The sequence below is a fragment of the Vespa velutina genome, chromosome 1 (assembly GCF_912470025.1).
Source record: "Vespa velutina chromosome 1, iVesVel2.1, whole genome shotgun sequence".
Taxonomy (NCBI): Eukaryota; Metazoa; Arthropoda; class Insecta; order Hymenoptera; family Vespidae; genus Vespa; species Vespa velutina.
Window position 1 is genome coordinate 15,136,649 of NC_062188.1, and position 21,143 is coordinate 15,157,791.

Below are 21,143 nucleotides of genomic sequence, written 5' to 3' on the forward strand. Positions count from 1 at the left end.
GCGAGTAATTATCACACCAGTTTTTTCTCCAGCGTAAAGATCAGTATCTATTAAGTGATACTCTAAGAATAAAACGAATAAAAGTTTGAGAACGATGGAAAATTTTCTATTCTTTTTTCTTTTTCTTTTTTCTTTTTCTTTTTTCTTTTTCTTTTTTTTGCATGTCATTTCGAATTGGGTAAAATGCTATTATACTTGTTACGTTAATTCTACTTCATTTAAATTTTTAATAGCATCTTACTCAATCTAATGAAAAAGTATGAAAAACATCGTAAATTTGAATATAAAAGAAGAAAAGAAATATATATAGTACGATAAATAAGTATGCATCTTTTTCCTTTTCTTTTTTTCTTTTTTTTTTTTTTTTTTTTTAACAATTACTCGTTCGGTACATCACGAAAGGAAATAGTTTTTGCTGTTTGCGTTTACGTTTATTTCTCTTTGCTGCTGTTGTTGTACGTCGTAAAAGTCAGCGAGTCAGTATTCCACTTTGAACACAATAAGAGTTACGAGCAACATGACACATGCTCGATACTTCAAATGACGTAAACATTAGAAATGTAAGATTCTCAGCGAAAACGATGATGATCGACGATTATGATTACGTCATTTATTTTCGTTAAGAACAAAGACTCGCTTCGAATTATCCTCGAGAAGCTATGTTCTCCGAGCATGCAACAAAAGAAGCTCTAATCTCGAAATCTTTCTGACTTGGTTTCATTCGATAAAAAAAATTAAACCTATTCAAAGTGCTATATCAAAAGAAATCAAATGACAAAGCAATTTTTGAAAAAAAAATTTTTAAATTAGAATTAATCCGAATATAAATTTTCTTTTTTATTGAAAGAAATCAAGTCAGACAATACGATCGTTAACGCAACTTGTTTACATTTTTTTCGCTAATCCTCGTGCGTCTAAATTGTCTCGTTTTTTATTTTTTTATATATATTTTTTTTTTTTTTGTATTTCTGCAGGCAGCATCGTGGACGTCGAAGTCGAGAGTCTCGCCGTCCCTTCTTCGTACGCCATTTGATACGATTCTTAAGAGGTAGATGAATACGTAATTCCATTTGCCATTGCGATATGCTTCGCCTTTCTCTATTTTTTTCCCTAATCCTCATTCTAATAACGAAACTCTCCATTTTGCAAAGAGTCAAGCATTAGCATGATATTCGCTAACAAATTAGTACATATGTACCTATTTACAACGGAAAATAAAAATAATCGCAGACATAAGTAAATACTTGCTTCTCACTGTTGTGAAACCCGAAGAAATTGGAGAACTCAAAGTTACCCATGTATTAAATAATTGAACATTTTATGTAAGTCGGTTTACTCACCAAATATTTCTGCATTTGCTCGTTAAATGCATGAGCATCAAAAATACGGGAGGAAATGAAGTTACATTCAAGACGCCACTTTCTTCGATTAAATGAGTAAACAAACGATGAGGAGAATGCTAGCTACGCGATCATATTCGTTCATATTTCGAGTGCCTAATTTTTCAACGACCGTAACGAAACCTCCCCTCTTCGCGGTCAGTGTATACAACAGTCGATAAAATAATTTCTTCGAAAGATGGAAGGATTCGTGACGTCGAGGCTCTCGCATATTGCCAACGATCAACTCCCCGAGCACCGATAAGAATTTCGACGATAAGATGGAGATAGTGAGATTTTAAATGAAAAGCAACGTCCATCGGAGCGCAAATTTTGTTTATACTTTTGTTGGTCGATTTATTTCGATAAGGACAAATCATTGCTCGACGTCTGCATACCGGCTAATGACCGCTTGTAAAAGATAGAGAGATCAAAATCCGAGAGAGAAAGAGAGAGAGAGAGAGAGAGAGAGAGATAGAGTGAGATAGAGTGAGAGAGAATGAGAGAGAGAGAGAGAGAGATCCTATTATTTTGAATTTTTTTGACCTTTTTTCATTTTTCTGTTTTTTTCTTTTTTCTTTAAACATCTTCAAATTTCTTTCAAAGCACGATTGCGGACTTACGAACGTTACAAAACGCAGGAACGAAGGTATATATACGTTGTACGTATTTATGCTTGTAAACGTCGGAACAAACACGATGATCAATAATCGCGAATAAATTTTGCAAACGAGCTCTTCGACCTTCGAAAAACACGTACAAATATAAAGAAATTTAATCGCGGCAAATGCAAATGAATGAGATGAAAGTTTAGATCATGAAATAGAAAGAGAGAGAGAGAGAGAGAGAGAGATCCGAAAATCGATAACAATATCCCTTCGATCTTTTACAACGAGAGCGTTCTGTTCCGTTCGTTTCAGTCCAAATTTTGGTTTATTATTCTTACCTAAAATCTTTCTATATTATTATTTAGCTGGCAGCGAGGCATCGCTTACTTTACCTACGTGCATCATTGTGCTAGTTTTTTTTTTGTTCCTTTACATAACAATTCGAAGGAGACTCTCGGATGATCATGATCATAGGATCGATTATCGAATACCAATTCCGATAAAATATATCAGGGTAGATATTGAAATTAATCGAAATGTTCGATATGATCGATTCTTCGATCAGAGCACACTTTTGATCTATCTTCGATCCTCGTATGATGTTCTCAATGATCTCTGTAGCGATCAACGATCGAACGAATTCCGAAAGATTCTAATAAGATTAGATACGTTTCTTTGTCGCTTCTGTACTATTATTGATGCGAATTCTCATCAGTCTCTTCCTGAGAAACGATACTCGATCGATTCGATCTCACGTCGAGATCCATGCCGAAAGGTTTCCCCGAGCCAAGGATCTGCTGACCAACGACAGCTTGGCCGGTAATCTGGTTGTCCTCGATGCTCAAGCTACATTCCAAGGAGCTGTCACTGAAAGTACAGAAACAGACTTCTACTCAACACTAGCGCCTTTCAAGATTATTCGACGAAAATGTGTATTATATTCGATCCATGATCGTACCCAGGTGCGTTTACCTGACGATGCTGGCACGATCGACAGAGCTCGTGGTTGGCAGGATGCAATTCTCACCGTTGCATGCCCGTTCTCCGTTGCTGCTACATGACGAAGTCCTCGTTGCCGTTGCCTCCCGGATCGAAGCTCTTCTCGATTCCTCGTGACATTCACATCTACACTCTTCAGGTTGAACGTAGCTGTAACCGGTGGTCTTAACTTCGTCCTCGGTACGTGGAATCGTTTGAATTATTTTCGGTGCCTTTCTCTTCTCCGGGATCTCCTCAAAATTTATCCAATTGTTGGGTCTGGTTGGTGCTCTCGGTGGTAAAGGTGGTGGACTGGGAGACTTTCCAGCAGCTCTATTACGACCACCATCCGTTACTTTACCCGCAAATTCGGTGAAAGTATTAGCAGCGTGTCTCTTTGGACTCTTCAATTTAAAACTATCCTCGCGTGGTAAAGATATCTTCATTCTTTCAACACGTCTTTCGTCTAGGGATGTCTGCATCACAAATTCGTCCAATAGAGTTGGATTGATGGGCGTCGTTGAACGTGGCCTTTCGATTGGAATCGTTCTGAAATTGAAAATAATCGTAAAATTTTTACAAAATACATCTTATTTATATATATATATATATATATATATATATATATATATATATATATATCTGTGTTTAAAGACACTTAGGGGAGAAGAGAGAGAGAGATAGAGAGAGAGAAAGAGAGAGTAATTTTAGTCTCGTACCTAACTTCTTGAAGTCGTTGTTTCACAGGTAGAATCGGTACAGCTACGCTCTTTTCTAAAGGCAAAGTAGTCGGAATATATGGAAGATCTTCTTCGAAGCTTTCCTCATTGAAAAGACCCTTTCGTTCGTCGGGTAACTCCTCAGTAATTTTCTCGGCTTTATTTCGAATGAATTCTATCTCGGAATCTCTCTCAGATTCAGAACTGTTATGATCAAGATCTGATATTATGCTAGATGTTTTTACTAGATCGGTTTCCGCCGCTTTAACCGATAATCCATCGTCTAGAAAATCTGATTTCTTATATTCGTTGGTAGTCTTCGTACCAGGGACATCACTTTCTGCTATCTTTTTTTGCTGTGGAACAATTTCCTCTTTTTTTTCGCGTGGTAATATTTGCTGTTCTTCCTTACTTTTCTTCTTGATCTTTGGTGCATCAGGAATTTTCTTCGCGATCGAATCTCTGGAAGAGCTACTGGACATTCGTAATGATCCAGAAGTCGGCCTGACTTCGCTCGACGGTGACGAGGATTTTGTTACTGTGTTTTCTACGCTCTTCACACTTTGTGTACCTATTTTAGAATCTCTCGAGCCACTTGTCGTCGATACTTGAGAATCTTTCGACGGGCTAAGTGACATTTGATTCTCCCAAGAAGATCTCTTCGATGGTGTACTCTCTATCCTCGCTTCTGTTCTCACCTCAGCAACTGGAGGACGATGATATTCTATAGAAACTTCTGTCATCATTATGCCACCAGCATGAGATTCGGATTCATATTCATCCAATAATTTAGTTGGTGTTTCTAACGGTATCGAAACACTTTCAGATGGTAAAGCTTCTTCGTAATTCCTGTCGTCCGCGTGAAGGCTAATGAAGATCGAATCATCCTTACGTCTTTCCTTTTCCGTGTTAAAAGTAAATTCAACCTGGCCGATACTCTCCAATGACGGTTGATCAACGGTATCGATGTCGCACTCGATTCCACAGAAAGTAGCTATCGCCTCGTCGTAACTCTTCTTCCTCTCGCGTTTCTTAAAAAGACTCAAGGTCGAGGAGAAAACATTCTTGTTCTTTGAATCCTTCTTCAAACTAGAATTCTTATCAACGGAGACTCTCTCGCGTGATTTCGATCTGCTTCTCAGGCTCTCCGTGGTGTCCTTTATCTTCGACGTTAAACTCCTTCGTGGCTTCGTACTGGGCGATGGTGATCCTGGGCTCAGTACGCTGCCATCAGTCCTGGTCTTGAGGAACAGAGCATACTTTCCTTTAGGATCACTCCTTGACTAAAAGCGTTTCGCTTACCAGGCATAGGTAGACTACAATAGCTCGATAGTGACAAAGCGAAAGGTACTAAAAGCGTTAACTGTCTTTCTCTCTGTACGTGTGTGCGTGTGTGTGTGTTCTTTTTTGTTTTTTTTTTATTTTTGAAAGCTTTTGAAACATATCACTTTACCTTGAATAAAGAGGCAAAACTGCTTTTTCTTGATACGGAAGATGGACTAGGTGTCCGCGATCCCTCGGTACCGAGATCAAACACCTTTTGATGTCTCGGTAATTTAGGACTACTGATTAAACTACTCGCCGTTGGTGTCGTTTGGACGATCTCTTTAAAATTCTGAGCTTTTTTTCGTTTGTCGTTAAAATCGAGGGTCGCGGGCTTTTGAACTTCTTGAGACTGGGTTTTCGCTGGCTGTTGTTGCGTTGATTCAGATGTTTTACGAATGATTGGTACCTAAAAAAATCACACAATAGGTTTTCCAAAAAATACTCTATCAATTATAAATAATAATTTAAATTAAACTTAAGCGTACCTCTATGTTAACCTTTTCTAAGAATCTCTTAGTAATTTCCACTTCTCTCTTAAAAATCTCTTTCCTTTCTTCACGGCCACGTCTTCTTGGCTTATCCAAAGGATCTGGTTTCAAATTACCACCAACCATAGAAACTTTAATACTTTCTGGAATTAACGCTTTAGTGGTGTCGGCTTCGCGTTTCAACAGAATCTTTTCCAAGTCTTCGGTTTCCGGCTTCGATGGTTCGATCAAGTTATCAGCTAAAGTCGGCTTGCTGCCACAAAAGGACGTTTCTAATAGACATTTGTGCGGACTCGGTGACCTAGAATGATTAAGAAAAAGAAAATCTTTTTACCTTATTAATGACTATTAACAGATAGATCATTATTTGTTTAATTATAAGAAAATAATGAAAACGATTTTCTCGTTGATATTATTTAGAATATAAATACTGATCGTAAATAAAATAAATTGAAAACTAACGAATCTATACCTCGAGGAAGTACCCGACACCACTGAGAGCTTCCCAGAAACACCAGAACCCTGACTTCCCACGGAAGACAATCTCGAGGTTCTACCACTGATGTTAAGGAGGATGATTTCAGAGCAATTACTGTCCTTTCGTTCCCTGTCTTGTGTCTGCCTCGTTCCACCACTATAATCCGATTGCGATCCATCTTCTCTTCGCTTTCTCGCTTTCTTCGATTCCCTCCTGAGATCTTGCTCGTGTATGGGATCCTGTAAGTCCAATTCCTCCGTTGACGATCTTAAATCCTGAGCATCTTCCTTATAACCTAAGGTCAGCTTACTCCCTGGAGGAGGATCTCCACCTGAAACAAAGTAAAGTTCTTATAAATTCATTATATCTTTAATAAATAAAATTCATTATTCTTGTATTACTCAATTTGTAATTATAATTCCATTAATCAGAAAAATGGATCATTACTGGTAATGTTTTAGAAAAGTAATATTATATAAAGGAAACTTTTTCTCTGAGGAAACAGAGAAGACAAAGAAAGACAGATACATATATATATATATATGTATAGAGATAGAGAGAGAGAGAGAGAATCCTTACTTTAAATCCAATGAAAAAAAGATTTATTTTCTGTAAGAAAGAAAGATAAAGTAAGTATACCTGCGAGAAGCTCTCTTTCGGGTGACGATTCCCTGGAGTTACTATCCTCATGGTGAGAGGAACTGCTCGCCCGGCTGATATCAATTCTTGGTGTGCTGGGTGTCTTTAGCGAACTACCAGGCGTTGCCGGGGTGGCGACCTCGATGATGCCTGGCATTCGTGTCGTTGGTTCCCCCTGCATTCAAATTCGTAGACTGGTTTGTCGTTGGATCACAGTCTTGGAATTGAAGGTGTAGAACTTCGGGGTTCAGGCGCCTCCAAAGTTTAAGAGGAAGACGTGCGACACTCGGAGAGGGAACACACGTGCTCGATTCTCGTGAGCCGAGTGGGTCTCGGAGAGTCGATAAGAAGTAGGACTCAGGGAGGACTCATGGGGGACTCACGTTTTCCACCTCGTCCGATAGGTCTTCGAAGGACGCTATTGGTGCTGGTCCAAGCTTCCTCTGACGAGCGCTCGGCAATCCTGATGCCATATTCGATAGCTCGGACCTCGGAGATACTGGAAAGCCGATGAACAAAAAAGACGATTATAATTCTTCTTTATTTTCAATTAAAAGGATTTCGGTGATATCTACGTATATTAAGGTAACTATGTTCACTTAAAGGATGTATTGTTTTTAACATGTTCTGAATACATCGCTTAATTCTTCTAACATTACATATTACTTGCTCTCCGTTTCTCGATCGATGTAGATATATGAAAGGTCTATGAGTATATTACTACATACTTGTGTTAACTAAAATCGATAGAGAAGCGATCGTTAAGGGTTCAAGCAAACATTCAGAAAAATAATCGTACATATATTGCGTTCTACTAATGATCTTCCATGATGGAAAATCGATGAACATGACTATGTGGGTATACTATATAATATGCCAGATATAATTACAAGTTACTATCGTACTACTTCGTACTCTATACTAACAACCGCTCGAACTATAAAAACGTGCTACGTTGTCATAACTTTCACCCCAATAATGAGAGTAATTTTCAACATTGCTTTAAATCTCAAAACTCATTATAACTTCGAAATATATAAAATTACTGCTTTTTTCCTTTTTAGAATCTGCGGAGGCCATGTATAAAGACCATCTCTCAGCGATCGTGAACGTGACTTAAAGTTTAAAGCTCGCCGTCGCATCGCATAATCTAACTTTGTCATTGACGATGGGCGGAGCTTCAACAGGCCAACAAAGCTTATCTTTTCATAAGTCACGTTCACCAATTGATTCTCCGAACTTTCATTTTCCAATAGCAACTATAAAAAAGATTTAATATGGTCGATAGATAGTTGTTGATTCCGATCTCAAAACAAAAAAAAAATTTCTAAACAGGTTATCAGGACAGTTCTAAGTGTAAAATTCTTGTACGTATTGTATGATAAATCGAAAGTAACATGAAACAACCGTGTCGAGTGCCCATTAACGACGTATAATGAATGCAAGCGTAGGAGTAAAAGGGCGCGTAAATGCATTGAATAAGAAGGGAGTAAAATGAAGCGAATGAAGACACTTCGGACAAAGGCTGCTTGAAGAATGGCATTAAGATTGTTCGAGAAAAATTATATTTATCTTCCCTAATTTTTCTATTTCAAACGATGCTAAAATCGAAAATTTTTGTTCTTTAAGTTCTTTAAAATATTTTGAACGTGAAAGTATTTCAAATGAAACTTTTCGAAAAAATCGAACGAAATAATATTTCACTTTGTGAAAAGTACTATCGTTATATCAAATATATTCTAATCGTCGCGACCGGAAATTAAGTCATTTTCAAAGTTTAACAGATTTTCATTTTGTTAAATATTAATCGAGTTATATCACCAATAAAACGTAATTCAAGCGAAGGAAAGATCGCACCTACATTCATATTTTTAATAATCGCGAACATTAGCACGTACTACATTCACGTGTACGTGAACAGACTGAATATTATACTCAATAGATCTGCACTAGCATTGCATTTGACATAACAGACATTGAGATATCCGGTAACCTTGATTACGCACTTCAAATCAACGTAAATCTACATGAAAATTCAATGCTTCTTGTCGATTAATCTTTTCAATGTATTCACATTGAGAATTCGTTTACTTGATTTTTTGATTTGGAACTTGATTTTTTCTTTTTATTTTTTGTTCAGATTTCCATCGACCTACTTCAAATTATATCAAATGGACGTACTAACGTTTGATTGTTCATGCAGATGATGCTAATTAATCGATTATCCAGCTTAACCGATTAATTAGTCGAAAAATTAAAATTCATAGAATATTAACTCGCTTATCGCGAATTTGTCACGCCTAGATTTCGACCGAAAATAAAAACAAATATTTCATACTTTTCCTCGAAGATTTTCCCGATAAATTACTTTTATTTTTAAGAGACATAAAATCGTACGCTTTTAATGTGAATCTTATTCTCTTCGTACTTAAACACTGAAATGAGATATTGCTCATGAAATCGTAAGCTTCGTTTTATTTTTCCCTTTAATATGATCAGAGAACGGATGATCTATTTTCTAGAAGGTCGACCCACATCGAGCAATATTCTCATCCATTTTCGTTCCCTCGATATCAGGAGAAAGAAGGAACTTTGAGGAAGAATAAAAGACCAACCGAGAATAATGTAAGACTAATAAATTAAAGAAGTGATTGTTCATTTAAAAATATTAAAAAAAAAAAAAAAGAAAAAAATAGAAAAAAAATACATTCGCATCAAAAAAAAAAAAGAACTATTTCAAGTTAAGATTCTTTTCTTCCAAGAAAGAATACGTTCTTTTTTCGTTCTTTTATACTTGTTTTCTTTTTCTTAGTTTTATTTTTTCCATTCGATCATTGTTCACGAAACACAGGGGAGATAGACAACATGTTCGTGCTAAAGACAGCGATGTCCCTTTATTTCTCGCTTTTTTAATTTTATTAGGACAACGGAGAAGCTGTAGTACACATACGTCCATACATACAATAGCATGCAATAGAGAAGAAAAAGGTCGTGCCGAAGTACAAAAGCGCTGTTGTTGCGCTAACGGTGGTTAGTCCCATGAACAAACCAGGTAAATCGTATCTGTCAGATAAATAGGTCGTCAAGCATGACTGCATCCTGGGAAAACGTACCATTGCGCGAACACACTTCTCTCTGAGAACGACCTATTACGGAAAAAGATCTATCGTGTTAACGAAGCTTATCTCTTCTTTAACAAGCTAATTCCAACCCCGTATGGTCGACTCGTTCTTTGCTAAATGCACGAACCGCCATCTTGATCAATTAATAGACGAGACAAGTTTTTGTTTAAAACAATTTCTTCCATTTTGCTTTTTTATTTAAATCATTATATTTTTTTCATTAAATATACGTGTGTGTGTGTGTGTGTGTGTGTGTGTGTATGTGTATGTGTGTACGTGCGCGCGCGTAATAAATGAATAAAGTCTATGATAGAAGTTTTCAAGTACGATATCATTGAAATCAGATATACGTAAGTAGATATATGTTTATTCGAGATACTTAGTTTTATAATATTATCTCTTTTACTTTTATATGATATTAAAAATATATAAGATCTCGGATAAAATCTGTTCCAAATAAAATTTTACGTATAATTCGATATAATTTTATTCAACAAATTCATGAGAAATACATTCACTATTTCGATATATAACTGTTACGATCTTTCAATAAGTAACAGAGCCAAGGGATCTAACTTTAACATTATGCTCAACGATCGCAACAAATGAATTGTCCCCTTTAAATTATTTCAATCCCAATAAAGTTCCCTTTCGCGATCGGTGAATAACTAAAATGTCACACGACGAAATAGCTCTTCTTCCTGTGGATATTCAAACAAGAATTTCCTGTTCCAGGATGACTCTTGGTTACGTTATTGCTTAGAAGCAATTATCGTACTAAGAAAGACAGCTCGAAAGCGTCGTTCTACTGAAATCCATTTGTTAAAAGGAAAAAAAATAATGATGAAAGAAATATATCTACTTAAGTACTTATTGCGTTCGTTTCGAATTTAAATTGTATGGGAGTCGCAAAATAGGACGACGAAGAAACAAAGACGAATAGAAAAATGAAAGATATATTAGGTAACAATTAGATCGTCCGTTAAAATTGTATTAACGGACATTTTAACATCGAGAAGAATGATTACATTATCGACTTAATACTTAGCACAAGTGAACGAAGTTTTTTTTTTTCTTTTACTCTCTTTTCTATCCTTCTTTTCTCTCCATCGTATATATACGAATTAACTTCCATACTATGTCGCAAAAATATCAACACACAAATAAATCGATATTTACCATCACTATCGGACATTTTTGAAGGGGCAAAAATGAAATCGAAATATTTTCCATGAAAGAAAAAAGAAATGCTGGAGAAAATGTTGAATGTATCAATACATACATGAGAGGAATTGACATGTTTCATAATAATCAGCACTTTTAGTTATTCTTGCTAAATCATGATGTAATCAAATTCGAGGTTGTTTATTATTTATATTTATCCTGCTATCTTACATTATTTCCACTTTATATAGATCAAATTAAAAAGGAAAAACAATGATGATGATAACGAGAATAATAATAATAATAATAATAATAATAATAATAATAATAATAATAATAATAATTCCTAGAAATAGCGTAAAACAAAGTGTCACGTCTCCCTCTCTCTCTCTTCCTCTCTTCCTTTCTCTCTCTCTCTCTCTCTCTCTCTCTCTCTCTCTCTCTCTCTCTCTCTCTCTCTTTCCCTCTCTCTCTCTTTCTCTCCTAGTAATTTATTTTTACCGAAAAATGAGACTTCGAATGGATCGATATCAATAGAATTTTAATTATATTCGGTGTGAGCTGCTTTAAAATCACGGCATCATCGAGGTAAGCGCGAACCGACGTTTAAAAATATACCGAAGAAGCGCGAAAGAAAGTGAATAATCTAAAAACGAGGATAAAGGTGCACGTTTGCAATAATTCCCGCCAGAAATCGCACCTACATAAGTTCTATCGCGAGAGAGACTGACCTACATTTTACAAGAAAAATGCGATGTTGCTTGGTGCAATTTAAAGGAAACTACATTTCCTTTTTAGATAGACAAATTCTCAATTATTGTTAACATTGGTTTTGAATTACGACAAGGGTAAAATGAAAAAAAAAAAAAAAAGGAAGAAAAATTAATTATCAAGGTCGAAGCTTTTGAAAGATATGAACATTACAAGAGGTCATAGGTAGAGACTATAAAGGGATAAGTGGGTGGTGGGTTGAGAATGAATGCAGGACATTCGACATTAAAATTGGCTTGTTTCGTGCTCTCAACCGCTATGTTACGTTGAAACGTCAAATATTTGGACAGTAACGGCAGCAAGAACAGCAACAATAACAATGAAAATAACGAGGAGGTAGTTTACGTACATGGTGAAACAGAAGTGAAGTTTTTCCAGTAAAAAAAAAAAAAAAAAAACCCTATTGAAACAAAAGAAATAAAAGAACCAAGAAAGATGGAATTAACAAAAAACAAATCACGAGTGTTAACTGCTCTGCTTAAAATAAAAAGAATGAAAAAATTCCGACATTGAAAAAATAAGCGTCAACTGCAAAATTGAATGTCACTTCAACTGCCTCAGAGGACGACCCGAGTTAAATTGGGAGATCGTTTCTTCTATATGATAAACTCGTGAATCGAAGACAACGTAGATTATACTCGTTTCAATAAAACTAAGATAAAAGAGAACGACGGTAGCTTGCATTCTATCGCGTTCGATTGCGGTAATGTCTACCTTGAACTTCTACGAAAACCAGGAAAATATAAGAGAAAACAACAGAGAGAGAGAGAGAGAGAGAGAGAGAGAGAGAGAGAGAGAGAGAGAGAGAGAGAGAGAGAATAGCAATCCAAATAAAAAATCCGGGAATCTAAAAATAATTGAACACAGTTGTATCGATGAGGATGACGACAACGACGCGAGATTGTTATTAAGAAATTAATAATCACCTCTCCAGCGTTGTCTGCGACGTTAAATGAAGTATAAGATCGGAGCCACATTAAATGCTCCAGCGGACAACAGGAGAATGCAAGTTAGTCTCTGTCGAGTGTAACGTAATCTCTTTGAACGTAGGTACGGCTCATGACACGAAAAGGCCCGTCGATAAACGTGCGTCTACCTTTTCAACCAGTGGCAACTATTTGCATATATATGCAATACGTAAACATATTCGTCTCTGTAGTCTGTATACCAATAGATACTTATCCGATTATAAATGAACATTTGTTTTCATTTTGTCTTTTTTCTCTTTCACCCATTTTATCCGTATTAAGCATAAAAGCTAGTGGACTCCAATTATTCGATCGATACCCACACATTATCAATCTATATCAATTCCTGGAAATTCTCGACGAAGATGATTATATATGATACTTATGCGTCACGTTATCATTATATCGTTCAAGTAGAGATATCCAAGATGTCTACTGTGATACTTTTAATTAAATGATCTTCAATCGAGAAACGGAAAGACATGAATCAATAGGGAAAATACGTGCTCATAGATATATGTATAATATATTCATTCGAAATACGAGAAATGAGTTTTAGAGATTCAACAAGTCGCACTGTGGGACATTACGAAAGGTCGTGTCGAATTTTACCAACACGTTCAAAAGAAAAGCCTACTTCCACGATCGATATCTCTTCAAAGAGGATCAAAAATGTTAACATTGTCGGTTGACGAAAATCGATATCGCGTAAAGCAAAGTAAATTTTGTACGAATTAAGTAGGCTAAACTTTCTAGAGGCGAAAGTTGGTAAAACGAGTACAGACGTCAAAGGCGAATGATCGTACTAGTAATAGTGATAGTCATAGTAGTAGTAGAGTTTATGGAATGATGCCAATATCCGAAAAGTTTTACGAAGAGTAAAGCTTTCGACTAGATTTGCAAAAGAAAAGGTCAGACGAAACGTCTTTCCTCGCGTGGCAAAGCTTCTTGACAAAAATATTCGAAAGATCGATATTACACATGCACATATGCATATGTACATAGAAATGAGCTTATACATACTTACAAGGATCCATAAAACGAAATAAATTCTATATACATCGAAAGTAAACTATCTTAAAAGTCGTACCGTAGTAAAATATAACCCGGAAAGCGACAACAATTTTTCCTTGACCCTATATTTACACTCGATGCATCACGAAATGCACCACGGAGTTCGTACAGCTCGATAGGGCCATTAAAAAATATTCTCTCTCTGTCTCTCTCTCTCTCTCTCTCTCTCTCTCTCTCTCTCTCTCTCTCTCTCTCTCTATCTATCTATCTATCTTTCTCTCTATCACCACCCTCTTCTGTATTTATCATTTTACATGAAATCATTACATAAGACAGTTTTTGAACGAACAAAGTCGAAACTTTTTTAAAGGAAAAGAAGGAAGAAATTTTTCTCAAAACGTCGATCACATAGATGCTTTGATTTACCTAGCGATAAAAGGTTTCGCTTCGTTTTTTCTTTTTTTTTTTTTTTTTTTTTTTTTTTTCTAAAGCAAAATAAAAGCCCTTGCAATTTTAATCGCATTTCAACGACATGAAAAGTAAAGATCGTACGATATCAATCTCTTCGTTCTATTATTAATAAATTGGACTCTGTCCGTGCTGAAAATTTGGATCGCCGGTTTATTTCTTCTCGGTGACGATCAACTTACGCGATGCAGGAAGGATCTCTCCCAGACGCTCTCCCAATATCTTTCAAGCCGATGCGTTGTTAACTGCTACTAAAATAGAAATTGATTTTGCTCGTATTCGAAAGATTTCACGCGAGACAAAAGTCTCTTTTTTTATTGATAGATAGTAAGTAAATACTTTCTTCCTCCTTTTTCACTTTCTACTATACAAAGAAAAAAAAAAATATTCAAGAGACGTACTTATTAAGCAAAACTAATCTCCGATACGTAAATAAAATCGATGATTCGTCCTGTTATATTAAGAGAAAGGAAATTGTCAAAATTAACATACAATTTAAAATTGTCGATTTTTTCAATATAAAATTGGATTTATAGGAAAGATGTTGATCGTATCGGTCCAATTTTCGATATTGTTTTCATCAAAAACGTATGAGGAATTAATTAAAATGTGGTGCCCATTTTCCTTCCAGATCTAACCTCCCGGTTAATTGTACCACGATAAGTGTACCACAGAAATGACACACAAGGGCGAAAGTAAAACGGTCGGAATCGTCTCACAAAGTGAGCTAGCAATTTTGACGGAAGCGCAGGGAAGCACGATGATGAGCTCATTCGCGCGAATAGAATGCACTGAGAGACATAGATGCCACACGATGACGTTCCGCACGATCGAACGTAGTGATACCATGAGAGACCGATGACATAACGCGTCCATGCTCGCTAAACGAAGGCCCATATTACGAAGAGAAGCGAAAACACGCGCGACCAGTTTTTATCATCGAGTTTTAGATGCCTCTCGCAAGCATGAACGTCATGCATCTACACGTTGCATCTATTGAAAAGTGTATCAATATATTTAATGACACCTCGATGCTATTTATTAAATCCATTTTTCTTTTCGTTTTTTTTTTCAATGATTTTTCTTTATATTTAATCGGTACCTCAAATGATAAAAAATGTTCTTTCTCGTGAGGATCGATAATCGAGGAACCACTTTGTTCCCATAAAAAAAAAATAAAAGAACGAATGAATTTAGAAAAAGAGAGAGAGAGAAGTCTCGTTGTGAGTTAATCACGAAGATGATTCATAGTTGTAACGACGCTTAGAGAAGCACTACCCCAAGTCAGTTTCGCGCGGGGAAAACCGGCCAGTCAGTCAGTCGATGGTTCGCCTCACCCTATGGAAAGAACCAAGCTTTTATCGCGCGATCATCTAATTTCCCCTATCATAAACACGAATCTTCTCCAAATTTCCAACGTTTTCTCCGATAAACTCCAAACCTTCCATGAACGAACATTTTTGATCGCGATACACGTAACAAATGATCCTAGATAATACGTACAGAAAGTTTATCAATTTTATAGTAATCGTCGCGAGCGAGAAATTTCATCCTTAAAAGGCTAATCGTATATTTTCTCCCTCTTTCTCTCTCTCTCTCTCTCTCTTGCTCTCTCTCATTCTCTTTCCATCCTTCCCTCTGTCATAATAAATGCAAAGTTAACAAGTAAGTATTCTCGGATAATCGCATTGCCATAATCATCTCTTACTAGGTAATCCTTCCCCTAACTTACGTTACCTAGAAAGAAAGCACCGAAAACTTAGAGAAATTCCTAATTTGAAACCATACGAGAAGAATCTTTTTAAAGTGGAAGTTCGTGGACGTGTGCTTGAGAAGAGTGGAATGTGGCTGATGATGTCGGATAAGAAATACAGGCCGTGCGTGGCTGAATTCATATCCCGGATAAATCGGCTAACTTACCCTAATGCCGTGTCCTCCATGCCAGCTATCGGGAAGCGATCGATCCCTTTCTCGGTACCTCCATTCTCGCGTCCTCCTTTCTTTCTCCCCCGGTAGTCCAACGCCTTTCCTCTCCCCTTTCACCCTCACACACACACTCTCTCTCTCTCTCTCTCTCTCTCTCGTTCTCTCCCACTCCCACACTCTCTCTCTCTCTTTCTCACTCTCTCTCTCTCTCCCTCTCTCTCTCTCTCTCTCTTTCTTTCTTACTCGCAACCCTTTTAATTCTTCAACGAAGAAGGCCAATAGCGGCAAACTCGAGACTTTCTCTCTTCTTCGAAAGCCGGTGAGCTTACATCTTGACGGTATAACGTACTAACGGCTGCCAATAACGATGACGATGGTGATTGTGCCGCTGGTGCCGCCGCTACTGCTGCTCTACTGATGCAGAACGCGCACACTCTCGCATCAGTCCTCCGCGGACGCACGACGACGATGACGACGACGATGACGACGACGACGACGACTATGATCTGTGTATTCTTCTCCTCGTGTTCTCTCAATAGTACGTAATAGCCCTGCGCGAGAGAGAATATTACGTAGCACGCCCACCATCATCACCACCACCACCACCGCCATCGCACGACAACGCTTCGCACCCCTTATTGTGAAACACGACATGCGCCGAATCTAAGGGTGCGTTTTTCATTAAATTTCGACCTGTCGATCTTTATTTTTGTCTTTATCTTTCTTTTTTTTTTTTTTTTTTTTTTTTTTTTTATTAAGGATAAAATTCATAATTGTAGATCTAAAAATGAAAAGATTTAACGAAATGTTTTAATAGACAAGGTAAGTAAGTTAAATAAATTAAATAACAATTAAGTAACAATCTTTTGGGACTTACTCATTAATAATGAATTTTATAATCGAAAATGATGATACCATCGTTGATAACAAGATCTTCGTGATTCTTCATGGAGGAAAGATCTTCTGGCATGGTTCGCGAAGAGAGTAGAACATTAATCAAGTCAACTTTTTCTGATATTAATAGCTTTTTAGACGCTTCTTCTAAATCTTATCACTTTCGCGCGAACTTTTTAAAACACGCTTTTCTTTTTAATCGGAATACGAATGTATCATAACGATTTTTAATTGAATCACTTGCAATATATTGATATATATGATATTCGATGTTGGACTTTCAATCAATCCGCCATTTTCCGATCCATTCAAAGCAAATCTTCCCGCCTTCGATGTTTACCACCCACATGCACGACGCCATTACATTTTGCTACTTGCTTTGGAATATATTACACGTATTTAAAAACACATGGAAAATATAAGGAAATTCATTAAATATTAGTCCCTCAAAAATCTTTGAAAAGAGATTGTGTAATGAGAAATTTAAAATCTTTACATGGTACTTGAAAATTTTATAATAAATCTTCATCTTGCAACTTTGGACTCGTAACTCGCGTAAATATCTTCGAAAAGTATTTGATCTACATAAGAACCCAGCTTTATGCATACAAGTGATTCATGCGCCATCTCCGAACTATCAACAGATATTAGTGCTAGCCAGTGCCAGTGCGTCAGCCGATCATATAGAGTGTGTATATAATCTGCCAAACGTGTATCTATGATTACTCAAGTTCGTATGCTTCTACGATTCCCGCTTTTACGTTCTGTCAGTTTTCGTGACTTTTTAATCTTCGAGCGAACAACGAAGCAACAAGACCTTATAGATAAGTGCTCATTAACGAACGAGTCATGGGGGACGCAGCGATGAACGTCGCAGTGTCCGGTGGCGGTAGTCAGCGTGTCGTCAAAGAAGGCTGGCTTCAAAAACGCGGTACTGCCAAGTCGTTTATAATGTTTTTATTTATAAAATTGGCTTCTCGTCGACATCTCCAAGTCGACTTATTATATCTTCTGCTTCTTATGCCATATACAATTGTTCATGCGTATTTTCATTTGATGACAAGAATAATTAGTATCATTAACAGCATTATTTTTATATATTTAATGTAGCATTTATTAAATCCACATAATTCTATTATATGTAAACCAACTAGTTTATATTTTATAATACTAAGAATCATTTATGTAAACTTTTAACAAATAATATATTTCATAAATCAAATATTACTAAAGATTTTATATTCTTCTCTTAGGAGAGCATATAAAAAATTGGAGATCAAGATATTTCGTCCTCAGAGATGATGGTACTTTGGTCGGTTTCAAAGCTAAACCAGATCAACAAATGGCAGCTACAGCTCAACCATTAAATAATTTCACAGTACGTGGATGTCAAATAATGTCTGTGGACAGACCTAAACCATATACATTTGTGATCAGGGGTCTACAATGGACAACCGTGATCGAAAGGACTTTTCATGTAGAAACAGAACAGGAAAGAGAAGACTGGGTAGCAGCAATTAGGTACGATTTCGCAAATATACTTATTTACTGTAAATTTTATTAATTTATCATCATGTTATCATCATGTATAATATATAGAAGATCATAAACTTAATATTTTAAAAATATACTATATATTTTTAAAATATAGATATAATATTATTCAATAGGTATGTAGCCGATAGATTAGAGAATGAAGAACAACAACAACAACAGCCACAAATGCAACAATCTTCTTCATCAGAAGATATCGATATGGAATCTATGGGAGGTGGGAGGTCAGATTCATGTGGATCTCTTAGTGTAGTCTCTGCAGACATTGATGGCGGCAGTATCGATGAATTATCTGCTAAGTTCAGTGTACAGGGAACTTCAAGTAGTAAAAGCAGTGGCAAGAAGAAAGTAGTATGTATATTATAACCAATATAATATTTATATTTATTGTACTTGTAAATATAAGTATATATAATTTATTCTATTTATCCTATATATATTTTGTTACAGACTCTTGAAAATTTTGAATTCTTAAAAGTTCTAGGAAAAGGTACATTTGGAAAAGTAATTTTATGTAGAGAAAAAGCAACAGGACATTTATATGCTATTAAAATTTTAAGAAAAGAAGTTATCATTCGTAAAGATGAAGTTGCACACACGCTCACAGAGAATAGAGTTTTACGTACTACAAGCCATCCTTTTTTAATTGTATGTACCTATATTATCCTATAAAATTATATAAAATCAAAGACATATTAATTTAAAATTAAAAGTTTAATAAACTGCATTGTTGATAATAAATATAAATAAATCTTATTGCTTATATTTCAGTCTTTAAAATATAGTTTCCAAACGGCAGACAGATTATGCTTTGTAATGGAATATGTAAATGGCGGAGAATTATTTTTTCACTTAAGTCGATCTCGTATATTTACTGAAGATCGTACTCGATTTTATGGAGCTGAAATAATTTCAGCATTGGGCTATCTTCATTCTCAGGGTATCATTTATCGTGATTTAAAATTAGAAAATCTCCTTTTGGATAAAGATGGGCATATAAAAATTGCTGATTTTGGTTTATGTAAGGAGGATATCACATATGGTATGTATCATTTATATAAATTATAAATCATCGTTTACATGAATTATGAATTATAAATTATGAATTATAAATATAGGGAGAACTACAAAAACATTTTGTGGGACACCCGAATATTTAGCACCTGAGGTACTGGAAGATAATGATTATGGACGAGCAGTAGATTGGTGGGGTGTGGGTGTTGTTATGTATGAAATGATGTGTGGTCGATTACCTTTTTATAATAGAGATCATGAAAAACTTTTCACACTTATTCTATTAGAAGAAGTAAAATTTCCCAGAACTATTAGTAATGAGGCAAAAGACATGTTGGGTGGTAAGTTAAATTCTTTTACTTGAGCTATTAAAAGATAACTCTTTAAATAAATGCAAAATTCTTTAATGCCTATGTTTTTAGGACTTTTAATTAAAGATCCCAGTAGAAGATTGGGTGGTGGACCTAATGATGCAAAGGATATAATGAATCATGCATTTTTTTCATCAATTGACTGGTCAGATCTTGTACAGAAAAAAATACCACCGCCTTTTAAACCACAAGTTACATCAGATACCGACACGAGGTATTTTGATAGTGAATTTACCGGCGAAAGTGTCGAACTTACACCTCCTGACCAAGGTTGTTTAGGAAGTGGAGGTGGTTTAAATTCTATTGCAGAAGAACAGGAACATTTTCCTCAGTTTTCTTATCAAGAAAGCCATTCTGCTGCAACTTCTTCCATTGTTTCTATTAATCACTGACAATACCATAAGGTTTTTGGATTCTTATGTTGAAGTGTGTGATGAAGTGCATGGAGAATCAGGTAGATGTATATTTAAGAACTGTCCGAAGCTTAAATATTCTTGAAATATAGATCAGTCAGATTTCTGTCGATTTTTGATGCTTTTTTGTGCATCTACTATAGTTTGACACATATCTCCAATGGTAGATAATATATCCATGCATGCACACATGTATACATATAAACATTCACTAAATTGTACATGGTAAATTCATGTACTGTAAGTACAGAATTGGGTATTACTCTTTATACCTGCGCATAAAATCGAACATTATATAATGAGGATTTATCTATATTTTAAAACAGTGTAGTTATTTTAAATATGATCTTCTAACCATCTATAACATGAACAATGATTCTTCTATTATTGAAGACAGCGATTATTATAATAATTCTAACTTTGTTTAATGAAGTGTAATACTCTACACTTTGCAGCTTTATTGTCCTTTCAGTAGAATAATTATATATATATATATATATATATATATATATATATATATATATATATATATATATATGTATATATGTATATGTATATATGTATATGTATATATATATATATATATATATATATATATTTTATATGTATGTATAGAGACAACTCCCCTGTTCTTCTTGTTTCATAATTTGTCAGTAGATCGTTGCGTGAAAAAAATGTTAAGTTTAGCCAAGTTAGAAGCTGATATGCTATCAAATGGTTTTGCCATTTTTAAAATGGAAGTGTAGCTGTAAATGATGACAGCTTTAATTGTATTATTGTATAAATTTCAAATTTTATTACAATTATTTGTTGTAATATCTAAGAATATCAAGATAAAACAGAATTTGT

At 35.5% G+C, this 21,143-nt stretch overlaps 2 protein-coding genes and 1 long non-coding RNA gene across 7 annotated transcripts; 2 read left to right on the forward strand and 1 right to left on the reverse strand.

Moving 5' to 3' along the window:
* Positions 1–109: 109 nt before the first annotated feature.
* On the reverse strand, positions 110–16,708 carry LOC124957274. 4 transcript variants are annotated; one of them, XM_047514150.1, is made up of 9 exons: positions 16,043–16,708; positions 6,999–7,114; positions 6,616–6,790; positions 5,971–6,307; positions 5,496–5,799; positions 5,138–5,374; positions 3,685–4,925; positions 2,960–3,514; positions 110–2,854 (listed from the first exon to the last, which is right to left on the reverse strand). In XM_047514150.1, exons 2-9 carry the CDS (start codon positions 7,086–7,088, stop codon positions 2,680–2,682), a joined length of 3,114 nt encoding a protein of 1,037 aa, XP_047370106.1. In that variant the 5' UTR covers positions 7,089–7,114; positions 16,043–16,708; the 3' UTR covers positions 110–2,679. The 4 variants fall into 4 exon arrangements, with proteins under 4 accessions (XP_047370106.1, XP_047370096.1, XP_047370128.1 ...); XM_047514140.1 differs by having other exon boundaries at positions 5,138–5,416; positions 16,043–16,704; XM_047514172.1 differs by having other exon boundaries at positions 2,712–2,854; positions 2,946–3,514; positions 5,138–5,416; positions 16,043–16,704.
* On the forward strand, positions 6,631–8,249 carry LOC124957313. The gene is made up of 3 exons (XR_007103488.1): positions 6,631–7,200; positions 7,309–7,470; positions 7,680–8,249. It is a non-coding gene; the product is annotated as an uncharacterized LOC124957313 (long non-coding RNA).
* LOC124957281 (RAC serine/threonine-protein kinase) lies at positions 15,896–20,442 on the forward strand. Of its 2 annotated transcripts, none has more exons than XM_047514193.1 (7): positions 15,896–16,717; positions 18,196–18,463; positions 18,613–18,847; positions 18,947–19,144; positions 19,268–19,538; positions 19,615–19,851; positions 19,933–20,442. In XM_047514193.1, exons 2-7 carry the CDS (start codon positions 18,285–18,287, stop codon positions 20,271–20,273), a joined length of 1,461 nt encoding a protein of 486 aa, XP_047370149.1. In that variant the 5' UTR covers positions 15,896–16,717; positions 18,196–18,284; the 3' UTR covers positions 20,274–20,442. The 2 variants fall into 2 exon arrangements, with proteins under 2 accessions (XP_047370149.1, XP_047370141.1); XM_047514185.1 differs by lacking the exon at positions 15,896–16,717 and adding an exon at positions 17,575–17,873.
* Positions 20,443–21,143: the final 701 nt, after the last annotated feature.

Bases quoted from the DNA above. Each gene is read 5' to 3' on its own strand.
- LOC124957274 (XM_047514140.1), bottom strand. From the start codon at position 7,088: ATGGCATCAGGATTGCCGAGCGCTCGTCAGAGGAAGCTTGGACCAGCA. The intron at 5,800-5,970 runs GTATAGATTCGT...TAATCATTCTAG, and splicing joins GTGTCGGGTACTTCCTCGAG to GTCACCGAGTCCGCACAAAT. The intron at 5,417-5,495 runs GTACGCTTAAGT...TGATTTTTTTAG, and splicing joins TAGAAAAGGTTAACATAGAG to GTACCAATCATTCGTAAAAC.
- LOC124957281 (XM_047514185.1), top strand. From the start codon at position 17,792: ATGGGGGACGCAGCGATGAACGTCGCAGTGTCCGGTGGCGGTAGTCAG. The intron at 18,848-18,946 runs GTATGTATATTA...ATTTTGTTACAG, and splicing joins GCAGTGGCAAGAAGAAAGTA to ACTCTTGAAAATTTTGAATT. The intron at 19,852-19,932 runs GTAAGTTAAATT...CTATGTTTTTAG, and splicing joins GGCAAAAGACATGTTGGGTG to GACTTTTAATTAAAGATCCC.